General features: G+C 36.6%; 1 protein-coding gene across 2 annotated transcripts in view; it reads left to right on the top strand.

Moving 5' to 3' along the window:
* ST6GALNAC3 (ST6 N-acetylgalactosaminide alpha-2,6-sialyltransferase 3) overlaps window positions 1–14,461 on the top strand; it is a 209,171-nt gene that overhangs the window by 92,248 nt on the left and 102,462 nt on the right. For both annotated transcript variants that reach the window (XM_090146513.1, XM_090146514.1), the window contains one exon: window positions 5,654–5,848. In XM_090146513.1, the coding sequence (XP_090002639.1) occupies window positions 5,654–5,848 (195 nt within the window). The remainder of the gene's footprint in view (window positions 1–5,653; window positions 5,849–14,461) is intronic.

The following is a 14,461-nucleotide window of genomic DNA, read 5'->3' as shown; positions in this document are numbered from 1 at the left end:
CTGATTGTGGCTTTTGGGTGCTATTGCACTGCTAGTATACTATTAAACTGTGTGTATTCACAAAATATGTCTCAGATCACGGATTTTATTGTAAATGTGAAATTGTGTTTTGCTTCCTTCTGATGAGAAATAGTTCATACATTATTTTCCTAACACCTAGGAAAGACCAGCACAGAAGGCAAAGGTTGTGCACTGGGATTTGTCCCTGGGTTTCAGAGCACCAAGAAGCCCGTTCTGCAGCGTCCCACCAGGCCTTGCTGCAAGCTCAGTGCCTTTTTAAACAACTGATATAGCTCATAATTTAATTGAGGCCACTACCTTGATCAGTGCTTTTATGCAGTTTCAATGTCCTGATTTAAGGACTAGTCAACTGAGAAATGTCATCAACTTCTTAAGCAGTATCTGAGTAGTCATTACATTATTTAACTCTATGCTGCATATACATTACTATTTAGAATCTCTCTCTTGTGGTGGCTTCTGGTATTTTCCTGTTCATGTTTTCCAAGGATGAATAGTGAACAGATTCCTGCACATAGAAAGAATACAATTGTACTCAAGAGGCAAGATATTTTGAAACATATTCCTGTAACATTGTTAAGAGAAATGAGATAAGTAAGGTCAGACCATGCCAGTATTTAAAATGGGAATCTCTGCCTAAAATGTATGGGCTATTTGCCTGTCCAGGTTAATATAGCTACTGCATTCTTCAGTGCAGCTCCTCATAGAAATGAGATGTGTAAAATGTGGGCCTCACTACCATTTTTCTCTTGGATCATAAACTTGACCCTGCCTTTGTGTGTATGGTGTTTAACACAGTTGATCAGCATCCTACATGGAAAGATCTATGCTACAAAGCTGTGATAATATATACGATAAAAAGTATCTTGATGAGTTCCTCATACCTTTATCCAGAAACAAACCCAAATAAAAGTATCCTAGAAATGATTTTACTGTATGTCCAGTGGATAGCATACTGCTTATGTACTGGAAAATTAGCTCATCAGATAGATTGAACCATGATGCAACTGTCCAGCAAATGCAAACTCTTTTACATTTTTCCAGTTTCTCAGAAGTTTGCTGCCTTGAAGGGTTGTATGCCATGTAAAGGCTTTTACTTCTTTGTCTAAATGTTAGTTTCAAAGATTAATTCAGACACTCACACTGTTTTCTGGCTACTTAAATTTCAGTTCAGTAAAGGTCCCCTTTTCCAGAAAAAAAAAAAAAAATCTTTAATTTTAATTTTACCCTTTTTTGAACTCAAAATATCTTTCTCACATAACCCCCTACCTGCTCAGCTCTCTGCTCCTGAGAGAGAAAACATTGACAGCTCTCTCCAGTGAAGCCTTTGAACCTATTCATATTAACTTTCACTTCTGGAGGAGAGAAAAGTAAATCCTCAGCTACCGATTTTATGCAAATAGTGTTGGATACATGTCTCTTTCCAAAAGGATCTTTACTGTATAGTCTTATGCCTCTCTGAAAAGTTTCAGGCCCCCTGCCTGAGCATCCCTCCAGCAGTCCTGTTAAAGGGTGGTTTGGACTAAAGGAATAGCTGGAAGGTGTATTTATTTCAGTACTGGTGAAATCATAAGGCATTCTGAAGTGGTGTGTTGAAAGAATTCCATTTTATGCTCTGCTGTAAAAGAAAGCAGTACTTGAAGAAGATGCTGAAGACTATAAAAGAGAAAATTAAATAAAACTAGTTTTTCCATATAGTGGTCTACAAAATGAAACAAATTCAGTAAGTGTAGCCATTATTGTTTTCAATTGGTAACACACGTGAATAAAAAGCCTGAAACCCTGTATCAGTCCTACAATAGTGGTAGTTGGATGTGTGGAGATATTAAAGAAGTGACTGAGTTATTCAACATACCTGTAATTTTTACTACATATTGTCATCTAAGATACATAAAACCCTTGTGTAACTCTTTACCTTTCATTTGTCCTTCCAAGCACAGTGTCATTATGTATCCATGAAGAGAACTAAAGAAATGAATGCTTTAAAAAAATCAATTGCTGGAAAAAATATTTATATTCAATTACTGTTTTAGAACAGAGCCTTAGCAGTTCCAGTGCTTCTTTACTGCTATATTCTGCTCTGGCATGTGATAAATTCAGGCAGAAATAATAGAAATAACAATCCAGAGAGGTAACATTTTCTGGATTGAAAGTTTAGGAATAGATTCTGTGATTTCTTTGTGATCGTAAGGAAGTGTTGGTTTTTTTTTGTTTGTTTCGCTTTGTTTTTAGCTGTTTATCTCACTAAGATGAGGGTTTATTACTGTTTGTGTTTTGACAATCTTTGCCATGTTATATGTTAGAAATGGCAGAGTATTGCTGTTGGTCTAGAAATCATAATAAAGATTTTACTAGATACCTCTGTAAAATTTACAACTTGAGAAAATTCTCTGCTTATCCTGCAAATACTTCCCTTCTTCCTCCCTGCTACGCAACTGTATACAACACAAAAAATTGTCTCATTCTTCCATCAGATATTATTGAACTATAAAAAATGGCCTTGTCTTCTCTGTGCTTCTTAAAAGATTAAGAAAGAAAAATGACAGACTTGCTCAGCTGTAAATTTCTTGCCAAACTGAAGTTAATGAATCTCCCCTGCACTGGTAAATAGTCAAAAACAGATGTGAAGGTTATAAAATAGTGATAGGAACCATGTTACCAATATATGTACATATATTATATAATATATATATATATATACACACGTACACAGGAAAGTATTGGTGATAATTACCACCAAATTTTCATGAAATCCTAACCAGAATGGCAGCCCTGTTTTTAATTCATTTCTTGAAAAATATGTAAGTTCAAGCTTTAGAAGAGCGAATCATGCCTATTTCTTATTGATTTTGATATACGCTCTTGACAGTTAGCCTGGTGTCTAAAGAAAAAACCAGAACTGAAACAGGGTTTCTATTATTGCGGATATTGAACAGAAAGAGTTGAAAAGAAATAACTCTAATGTTGTTTTCTACCCAGTGGGGTCCCAGGTATTGTACTGCACAGGTGCACTTTAGATCAGAACACACTTTAATGTCTATCTACTTTGACTCAGTATAATTAAGTAACAAAACCCACCGCTATTCCAAAAGGATTCTCTATTCATAGGTATTTTTAATTCTTGCAACCGTCATCTATACTGGTCCAGTATGTAACTTTAGTGAATGAAAGAGAATGCTGTAAAAACTACTATACTGTGAGTCATCAGTGATCCATCTGATTAAAAATTTCTTAGTTTATTCATCACTGAATATGTCTCAAAAATGCTTATGACTAAATATACATTTTAATTACAATATTAGCAACACAAGGACATCTATATTGAATTAGAAAATCATAAAGATTGAGATTTATGATTTTAAGATATTAAGATATTTCAGTGTTAGGGAAAAGTTGGAGATGGATTAGAGGCTGATATACATCCACACACGTCTCTGTTGTGTCTGAACATCTAGCACAATTCCTGGAATCTCTGACAGTCATCTGGAAAAAGAATGCATTTATCTGCAGGAAGGGAGATCTTACTGAAGTGCTTCCTGACAAATAATGCTGATTTATTTCTTTTATTTTTCCTTCAGCACATAAAAGAGGGAGGAACTTAAGGGGAACCAATGTTTTAAGGAGGTGCCCTTTAGCAGACTTGGCCAGAGAGCAGGCTGCCTTTCTTGATCTTTAAGAAGGCTGAAATTTATAAGTAGATGCTTGTTTGTATTTTAATATTTTTACTGTGAAATTTATAAAGTCAGTGAAATTCTGACTTGTAATAATCTTTCCTTTGGAGAATGCATCTTGCTTGATCTCTTGCCTTCCATAAAAATTGCAGTGGAAGTGGCTCCTGAACACAGTTGCCCTTTGTACAAGTTGTTGAGCAGGCGTTCTGTTCACATACGCCAAGATAGATTTCTTTAAAACCATTGAAAGACATGCCTTGATTTCTGTCTGTTGCAAAAACAAATCCATTCTTTTCATTATGCAGTTCTGGTTACTGCAGGTTCTTTGTGGGTAAGCACCCTATAGAACTTTCTTTGCAATTTTTTTTTTTTTCCTTTGAACAACATTTTCTTATAACAAAACTAAAGAAATCTGTAGTTTCCCTCTTCCCTGTTGCAGTGTATTCAAAGAGAAGGAATATAAAAACCACGTGGCATCCTAATGAAGGCCAAAAGGTTTAGATACCCCACCTGCATTCTTCTTGGAGCAGAGGTTGTTGAGAAAAGCTGCTTCCATGAAGCACACAGCTCTGATTGCAATGTTTTCAAGTTTGGAACATATCTGCACAAAATAAGTAAAGAATGGCATTCGACAAACCAAAAGCATAGAATATGTGGAAATCAGTGGCATCCTATAGGGCAGTATCACTTCTTCCTATTGTGGAGATTTTGATTGAAGCATCTCATTGTAGTGGAATAAGTATCTAGATTCCCTTTTTAATACTTGCAATAAATAATATGATTAATCTATGCTTTTTTGCTGCTTTATGATTATCACTTATGCTTCACGTATCAGCTGCTCTTAACACTTACGAGGCCCTGATATATAGCTAAATGTTTCTGTCTCCATCTGGCACAAAGAGAAGTGACACAGAAGTGCTCCCTAGCCAGTTTATTGCAATTTAATATAAATCTGTTGTAATGCAGCTGATGAAAAGTGCAGTGTCTTCTGTGGATGCTGAGAGCCATGATTGGGTTGTGGTAGTTACAGTGACCTCTGAAGATTTGCTGGGTTTAATTTCACATTAAACAGACATTAGCTGACTCAGATTCCTCACTGATTCCCATTGCCAGGGCGCTGCCCTTCATCATCCTCTTCCTTTTCTCCTTGCAGTGACCTCATTCATCCAGGTTTCCTTTCTCAGTCCTTTTTTTCTTCTTTTGTACTAATTGAAGCCTCCTAACGCTTCAAAATAGGTAGAGCCATGCTGTTGACATCCACTGCAACGTATTATTTTGCTAATATCCCTTCAAATTTTGTGTGCTGTGATCCTTGGTTTTTTTTTCAGTAGCTAAGAAAAATAATTGGTTGCAGTATTTTAAACAGTAAAATTTTCCTTCATTTTTAGCTTTCTTCCTTCTCCAGCAGACTGAAGATTTACCCAGGGAAAAAAGTTTGTGTGTTTTTTGTTGTTTTTAATGTGTTATTTCCTTGCATTAACTAGTCCAACCAGCTGAATAGGTTAAAGGTGGAAAGCAAAGGTTAATTAAGATACAGACTTCAGATCTGTTATATTATTAGCAACAAAGAGCATCTTGTCCAAGATACCAATGCCTTCCTTTATAAATCTGTGACCCTTTAATAAACAGAATATTGTGCTAACTTAACCAACCATTTGTTTTAAAATATTTAAGGTTAGAGTGTAAATTCTTCTGCACAAGAACAAAACCTGCAGAGATCTTTCCCTTCCAAATAAGCTTTATGTGATATGGGTACAAATGGTGTTTTCACTTTGTGTATTCATTGAAGCAAAATGACCCAGTACACCTGTCTCTTTGTGCTCCTGCAGCAAGGTGACAGTCATACAAAATAATTTTGCACAAAGTTTTCTATAGGATTTTTTCCCTATCGTCCAATAGGAGATACTTTTTTTGTAAATTAAAAATAAGTCTTATTTTAATAATTTATTTTCTTTTCATTGCAGAGAAAGTCTGTTGTTGCTGTGAGTTTCATTGCAGCATTCCTCTGTCTGATCATCGTTCGTCTCACAAATGAAGTCACTTTCCCTTTGATTCTAAACTGCTTTGGACAAACCAGTGTCAAGTGGATACCATTTTCTAATGGCCAAAAGCAGCTTCTGAGAACTCACTATGGATACGTAAATGTGAAAACACAAGAGGTAAGTCTTGGTATTAAAAAAGCAGCAAAGTGAACCAGTTGATCTCTCTTTGATCCCATATTACTGCTTTCCACTGCCCAGTGGAAAAAAAAAACAAACAAAAACAGTTGGCAGTGTTTCTGAGCCAAGTGTCTGTTAAAACTGTGCTACCATTTAAATGACTGCTGAACGATTTGAATTTTTGCAATATCTGAAGTGGATAAAAGAAAGTGATCTGGCCTCAAAAATTGTGCTTGAATATGATTAAGACTGGCCTTTACACAAGAAAGAGAAGTTTTCTAATGAATTTCCAAGACTTGGGTCCATATGCATGAACTTTTCCTGCACATTTTTAATAGAAAACCTAAAAACAAAAGAAAAGATTTTTTCTTAAAACACCAAAGAAAGAAGTAGTTCATCTATGTTCCTGTGTGCATAAAAGAAGAAAAGAGAATGATTTGTGAAATGAACATTTCTGAGCGTAGAAAAGGGCAGAGCTAAAGATGTACTGGATTTTTCTGAAATTTGCTATTTAAAACTTGCTATCTCTCGTCCATATTTCTGAAGTGTCTTGACCTGTAGCTGCCTTGCAAAATACTTACTTAAGGGTTTGATAAAAGGGTATTTTAGAGGGACTTCAGCTTTGAACTATCCTAGTTGGCAAAAATACCTAATAATATTACTAGTTTCCTGTGGTGCTGGTGCTTTTTCTGGAAAATTTTCTCCCCTCTGTTTTTGTACTACTTATGATTGTTTATAATACTTTACTACTTCATGATATTCAATCCTACAAGTACATTGGACAAATTATTTATTATCTTGCTGTTAGTATATTAAAAATGAAAATCAGAATGAGGAAGAACTGTTGTCTTTAGGAGGTGGCTTCTAATTGTCATCTGCATAAGATGCAGCTTTGAGCACATTGGATGACAAAATACTTTATCTACAGAGCAGAAAAAGGACAAGTGCCAGACAGGAAATTTGTTTGAGTCAGAGAGAATCCTAGTCTCAGTGAAGTGAATGGGAGCTCTGCTGCTGAGTTCAAAGAGGGTAAGGCCTCATCCAGCATATCTCAAATATGAAAGCACCCGGTACCCACTTGAAATGAGAGGGCAGTTCAGTGTGCTGCTGTGTTATGTGATTGTCACGGCTGCAGGTGTGGAATCTGAATGAGATAGAGCTGCCAGGGCCAATTGATCACTATCAGTCTGAACTGATAACTGGAGAGGAGAGGAGCATCTAATCCATTTTTATTCACCATTGCCTTCATCAGAGGTTACTTATATCTTGTGGGAGCCTTAATTCATTCTTAAATTTGATCATACTCTTGGAAGTTCTGATGTTAAATGGAAATGAATGTCTTGAAATTTGGTGTCCAGTATTGATTAGTAAGACATTTGTCTCAATTTAGCTTAGGTCTTGAAGGGCCCCTTAAACTCAGTAATTTTAGTTGTTTTCCCCCTTGTATTTGTAGATTACGTTAATATTTTCTAATTAAAATGATAATGAAGAAACGGAACATGCCCTACTAATTGTGAATGCGCTATCTTCTGTCTTAATTATTCCCTGTGTGGGGAAAGTTTTATCATGCTGCCCATGTGAAAAGATTTTATGCATCTCATGTTCCTAACTTGTGCTCAGACCTTTTCTGGGACTACAATTTTTATAACGTAGATTGCTTTATAGAAGGATGTAAATATGCATTTGTATAATATTTTTATTAAGATCACCCGAAATTCTCAGTTGTTCAGATTGGATGCATACTTCTCATTTCTTTATGTTCAAAATACATTCAATTTCTGTTCATTTCATTGGATTCATATATCCTTTTCCGGCCTTTTGTGCTGCTAGATTATGTAAGACAAGGTAGAGGTTCATTCTATGAGTGCTGCTAGTGCCCAAAGCAAATGTAGCCAAGTATTTTATAAAAAAGGACTCATGCCATCTCATCGGTAGGCAAGGACCAAAAGGTGGGGGAACTCTAGCATAATGTGTTATTAGAAAATTGCACAGTAGAAGGGAAGATAACAGAGAAAATAATGTTAAGAATATGAATTACCTTTTCTTTCTTGTTGAAAGAATCTGTGCACACTCATTGCATGTGTTGATATTCTTCTAGGGTGTCCTTTGAAGCCCACCACCCCACCAGGTCCTACATGTATCCTGCTGTCTGATAATGCTGCCTGCTGTTCCTCAGCCAATTCCAACATCCTTTTTCTTTCTTTACTGTTTCTCTGTTCTCCTTTACCTGTTCCTCTCAGGCTTCACTCTGTGGCAGCATGCCTGGCTGCATGCAACACCTCAACTTCTCAGTGTTCTAAAATGGTACTTGCAACTCAGTCAACAAAACAGAGCAAATAAAGTACTGAGCACCAGCCCAGTCAATTTCTATTATTCCTTTCCCAGTCCTACCTCATATAATTATTCTCTGAGGAAAAAGGAAAAAAAAAAGTGTAACAATCACCTTTAACCCCTGGGAAAAAGAAGACAAAGTTAGGAGAAGTTTACTTCTTTCGGGATAAGGCTGAATGGGATGAGATTGGAAACCTTATAAGATGATAGCTCATCAGTTTCTTGGTGGTTAGGGCTAAGGAGGTCATTGCCTTGTATTAAACAAGCTCTGAAAACGTGGTAATACGAACATTTGCACCTCAAGTGAAAGCAAGCAACATGTATATTATTAGTTATGATCAGAATAATGTGGTAAGGACACATTTCAAGTATGCTGTGTATTTGACTTGACAGTATAATTGTATGAAATTTTTGTTATAAAAAATTCTAATAACATTTTAAGATTACTATAACTGGATTATACAGAAATATTTAATATAAACTGTGAAGAGAGACATAACTTAATCCCTAATTAAGGCTGTGCATAATACAATATTGTTGCTATGGTTCCCTTGATTTGTATCTATAGCAACAGCTTTAGGAAAATGGAGTTTATGTACAGTAAACATAGTATATCTGAAGTATAAATAGATGTGAAGTGTTGTACTATACCGGCCTATTATGTCTAGACACATTTAAGTTTGGATTTTGAGATATTTCTGAAATGATTCCTCATAGACAGCTTATGTCTAGTCTCTTTCCTCTCCTTAAGTACAGAGGGTTCTTTAGTTTAGCCCTCCACGATGAGATCTTTTCTCCCTTTTCAATGCCCCCATTCGAGAGAATTCTTTGAGATTTGAGAGGATGGCTGCCTGATATGCAGTGTTGCTCTCTCATTCCAGTACATGAATTTTGACCTTAAGTTAAAAGGATGTATATGGGTAAGATGACCTTTACTATCTTTTCTGTCCCTTGTTTTGTCTCTTTCACCCTTTTGAATTTTGGTGATTGGTTCTGAAATGATTAAATCTATTTTTTGTGGTTTAACCCTGTAGGTGGCTCAGCACCACACAGTCATTTGCTCACTTCCCCTCTTCCCAGTGGAATGAGGAAGAGAATCAGGAAACAAAAACAACAAAAAACCAAAAACACAAAGTAGAACTCATGGGTTGAGATGCATACTATTTACTAAGATAGAGAAAAGGAAAATGATAATAGCTATGATTCTCTCTCTCTCTCTCTATCTGCATAGAACATGTGCTGCACAGCCAATTGCTCGCTATCCCCTGACAAGTGCTCAGCCAGCCCCTTAGCAGTAGAAGGAAGATGACCTCCCACCCACTTCAAAACTCTCTTTCTGCATGATTTCATACAGCATGGAGAATCCCTTTGGCCAGTTTAAGTCAGCTGTCCTAATTCTGTCCCCTCCCAGCTACTTGGGCCTCTGCCTGGCCCTTTGCTGAGAAACTGGAGTGGCCTTTGTTCTATACAACACTGCTTAGCAGCAACTATAAAAATCGGTGTTATTTATATTTTTTTACTCCTCGAACCAAAGCATATTAAGGTACCAGACACTCTGAAGGGAACAGTTCTGTCCCAGCTGAAACTGAGACATCATCTTTAATAAATGCCATGTCTATAGTGTTACTTCTTGTCTTCTTCCTGGTATATTTTAATAGAAATTTTACTGTGATATAACTCCAGAGTGGTTAGCAAATTTAAGCCTATTGTCTTTTGAGTAAACTTCATCTACCTGCTCCAAGGTATGCAATAATTCTTGTGTATCGAGGCAAGCAGCTAAAAAGGAGCAGGTATAGAAAATATAATCCTCCTCCCTCTTTCGTGCTGCTAGTTCTCTACAAAGAGTTCAAGTAAAATTAATGAACATCATGTATTTAAATTGCAGCATTATGGCATCAATTTAAAGCCCATTAACAGTTTGAAACTTTCTGCTGAGCAAGTCTAATAGGGTTCTTGGATATTTGATTGTGCTTCCTGAAAGGTGAATTTTGAATAGATTTTTATTCTACCATCAGTATTGAAATAATATAGCATTTTCTTACGTATGTAAAATCTGAAATATAGCTGCAATAACACTTGATACATAATTATAGGAAGCATATTCAAGTACTACACAAAGATTAAAACTGTTCTTGGAAAAGGGTAAGTTCTGATGTGACCTAAAATCCCTACATTAAGCTGCAGCTGTGAGATCTAATGGCTTAATCTAAAATGAGTTCTGAGGGAGAGAAAAGGATTTGTGTCACGAACATTGAAGAATCTCATAGTATAGTGATGAGCACTAGATAAAATGAACATGCTTTGTAACCGTTAGGATTTTTAAAATCTCTTTGTAACTTAAAAAAAACACACCATAAATACTGCTGATATTGAATAAATAAATTTGAATATCTTAGCACATGTGCTTTGGTCATGTGGGCTGGATAAATCAGTGTACAAGCAATAGTTGCTTTCTACATGTAGCACATGGAGTTATGTGTATGTCTAAATCTAATTCTTTCAATTCCTTTCACTAGAAGTTCTCTAGTAGAATTCAAATGCACATGAGGTGGAGTTATCCATTAAGTTCTATTTAGATGAAATATCCCAGACATGAATAAATATGGGGAGAGGTTGCAAACCATATAATTTAGTTGCATAATCTGTTTTTATTGTTAGCAATGAAGTTATTTGGAAGAAAAAAAAACCTAGAAGAACAACAGTGCCTTGAAGCGTAGAGGAGAACTAATGTAACTTGAAAATACAGGCTATGTGAGGTGCTATCAGCTCATGAAATAAGGCATATACAACTTCAGCAATAGCAAAAGTATAGCTGTCAAGCACGTTAGGAGTAATCATAGGAAGGAGACATAGAAATAGTGCAAGACCATGTTCTTATAAAACTTTAATAGCTAAATTTAAAAATGCACAAAGAATATGATGGATATTTTAATATTAGTTTCTTTCTAGATGTGGGAAGTCAGCATTAATTTAAAAAGGACTGAAATTGAAGTATGAAATACTAAAAATAAGCAAAGCTAGTGATCAGCCTAGGAGGGTTTAAGTTTTGGTGGTGGATGAAGAATCACACTTACAATGAAGAGAAACTTGGAGAATAGCACTGGGCTTTGTGTCAAAACAGACAGTAACAAACTGAGCTTGCATTGGTGTGTTCAGTTAAGTTCTGAGGTGTTCGTTTTATATGCTTGCAGGGAAGAACTGAGTCCTTGGTAGACTGAACAAGCTGCATCAATCAGAGTTCATTGTTACAAAAAGTTGCTTTAGTCTTTAATTTCTGACACATTGATGACTTCCATCTCTTCTTTTCCTTTGGGATTTTATTCACTGCTATGGTTTAAGAATTCATATGATATTTTGTTAAGAAAAGGTCATTGGTTTCACAGTCATTTATCATTGACAAGCCTTCTGAGGGACAGTTTTAAGTCAGTTAATTAGTGACATCATTTCAGCATTAGCAATCTTGTAATCATCATCGTGGAAGTAAAACTAAACATGCTACATATTCTGGTTATTTTTATGCTTCTACCATACTAATTTTCAGGGGCAATTTTTGCTGGAAATGTTATGGATTTAACTACATAACGTTTCAATGACAACATACTACTTGTTACACTTCTGATATAGATCTCTGTGTGTGTATGTAATACTTGTATATATAGAGAGTAAATAAATTATATATTTTTTTCCTGTGTTTGCTAACTGTACTGGAGTTCCCATTCCTGGCTCTGAGAGCTAAAGGCACAAAGTTAAAATTCCTGCCAAAGTCTTTAATCAGTAGAAGCACATCTTATGTTACAGTTACAGATTTTACTAAACAAAATACTGCTGGAGGCCCTGCTGCTTTCTTCTTTTTTTTGCAGCACCTTTTGCCTTAGAGGAGAGCGAACCTTTGGAATAATCTGCAAGGTCCACTTGACACCACTCAGGCTGTTATGAACCTACAAGAGGGAAGGGAACACAGATGATGTGTGTCCTCTGTAGAGTAATCCTGCCAGCTCAGCCTTCTTCCTTCTCTGTATATGGAATTGGCTTGGGTTTTTAAAGCTGCCACAACTCTGATAGTGTCTCATGAGGAAAAAGTCAAGTGCCAGGGTAAATATATCAAGTATTCTATACAAAGGAATTAAATCTGCTTCACACAGGGCCTGAGGAATGTGATGAGCCAAGCAGTGCTGCCTGTGTGGCTGCTCTGCCTTTTCAGGAAAAATAAATAAATAAATAAAATAAAAAAATTGGAAGAGATTACTATCAGCCAGTGATAGTCAAAAGTCAATCCCTAAGGAGTCTAGACTGGTAGAAATAAATGTGTACAAGGCATAGAGTTGTGGGCTGGATAGCTCTGTTGATCAGAGCTTACAGGTTATACCAGAAGAGTTGCCTAGTGTTATAGATTTGCTTTCTATCTTGACTGTGTGTAATTTCTAGAGATTTCTTCTACCTTCTTGAGGATTTTTATTTTTTTTTTTCCTGCTAGTGAATGGGAAGGATTTATGTTAGATAATGCTAGTTTCCGTCCATGGAGGTTGCAGTCATGTTCTGTCAAGTAAGAAGTGTGGAGGATGGGGGCTTCTCTAAAGAAGGAATACTGAAAATTGATTGAGAACATTTGGGAAGCCAAGATGGGGTTAAGCTTTTCAGTTAGCCAGCTTGATAGACAGATTTTTATCAGGTGTGGGTTCTTTTTTTTTTTTTTTTTTTTTTTTCTTTTGTTGTTGTTGTTTTTAGCTAAAAAGCAGACAGACCAGATGAGGTGAATGATGTGTCCTATGGACAGGTAGGAATAGAGCAGGGAGGTTTTGTAAAAATGACTTCTTGAATGAGGCTAAACCAATGGAGAATGTGGGAAAGACAGGCTGGCCAGTGCAATAAACGAACAAGAACAAGGCTTTCTATTAAAGGGAAAGAACAGAAATTCATTATATCTGGATGTGCTCTTGCATGTGCTCATGAATTTTGTTGCCACGCAATGATTTCAGCTTTTGTTAATAATTGCCAAAAGACAGGTAGGCTGGTTTGCATTAAGCTTTCTTAGTGTTTCATTTCATCAGCCGAGAGTGCTGTCTTACTGTTCATACAATTTCTTTCCAATGCTGCTGTTTAAAAATTAAGATGCCTTCAGCATGGCCAGTCCAGTGTCAGCTTCCTCTGTTTTAAACCTAGTTTCTTGTAGCCATTCCAGGTAAGCCTTGTAGCAAAGCGTTTCTCGTTCTGGATGTACTGATGATTGCTTTGTTCTGGTGCGCAAAATATGAAGTAAAAAGAGCCAGTGAAAATGGAGTTTTGCTCACATAATTATTTCTACGCAAGGGGTTTCTGCTGGCTGTGGCAGTCAGGAATTTGAGCTCTTTGAGCTCTTGCCCAGCACAGCTATTTTGGCAGAGCTGTGCCACACTGAGCTGACCTGAGGCTGTTAATACCTCCCTGCAGGGAAGCTGAGTTGCCAGCCACCGGCACACAGTCACACATGCACGCATGGATGTGCATGTAAACACGGCAGCTAGAACTTGCTCAGGAGACAGACTTCTAAGAGTGACAGCTGTGCCATTTACTGGCTACTTTTAAAGCCACAGCCATCTTCCTTAAGCCTTTGCCTTCCAAGTTTGCTCTCTTGGCCATCTGTCATAGTTGTATTTGGCAGCTTCAGAGTCTGCTGCATTCTGCATAGTTTTGTCCCTCCTATTGTTCTCAGGGTCGATGTAAAGTTTGTAACACATGGCCTTTTCTCTTAAGCTTTTTAGTAGATTAAAATTTGAACCTTGACTGCATTTTCAGTTGCTAATCTGTGCTATCTGTCTCAGGCTGGTCTGGAACAAGTGGACTGGTGTCACTTCCATAGAAAGAGAGTTCAGAGACCATCTTAGATCTGATGCAGCCTGTACCAGCAACAATCTCTGCTCTTTGGATAGTCTCCTTTGTCTGGTTACTTTGTCTGGCTAAATACAGCCATTCCTACTACCAAATATGTATCATTTGGCCCTTAAGAGATCCTGTATGAAGCATATAAAAAACGTCATGTTACTAACCGGTGTAAGTATGCTGACACCAGAGTATGATTAATAGTGCTCTTCTTGATAGCCTCTTGTTACAGACAGTGTAACTTAAGTTTTCTGTAAACGTAGTTATAGCTACATTTAGTAGCTACGTATAGTAAATTTTGTCTGTCTGTTCATCATAAATCATTTTTTACTACCTCTGTACCAATAAGGGTTATTACCACTAACACTGAAAAGTTCATGGGAAATCGGGTCCATGTGGCTGCACCCTAAAAGAAAAAGCAATTCA

Source organism: Phasianus colchicus, chromosome 9, assembly GCF_987193195.1.
Source record: "Phasianus colchicus chromosome 9, bPhaCol1.hap1.1, whole genome shotgun sequence".
Classification (NCBI taxonomy): Eukaryota; Metazoa; Chordata; class Aves; order Galliformes; family Phasianidae; genus Phasianus; species Phasianus colchicus.
Note: the sequence above shows the minus strand (reverse complement) of the source record. Positions and strands in the feature narration are given on the sequence as shown.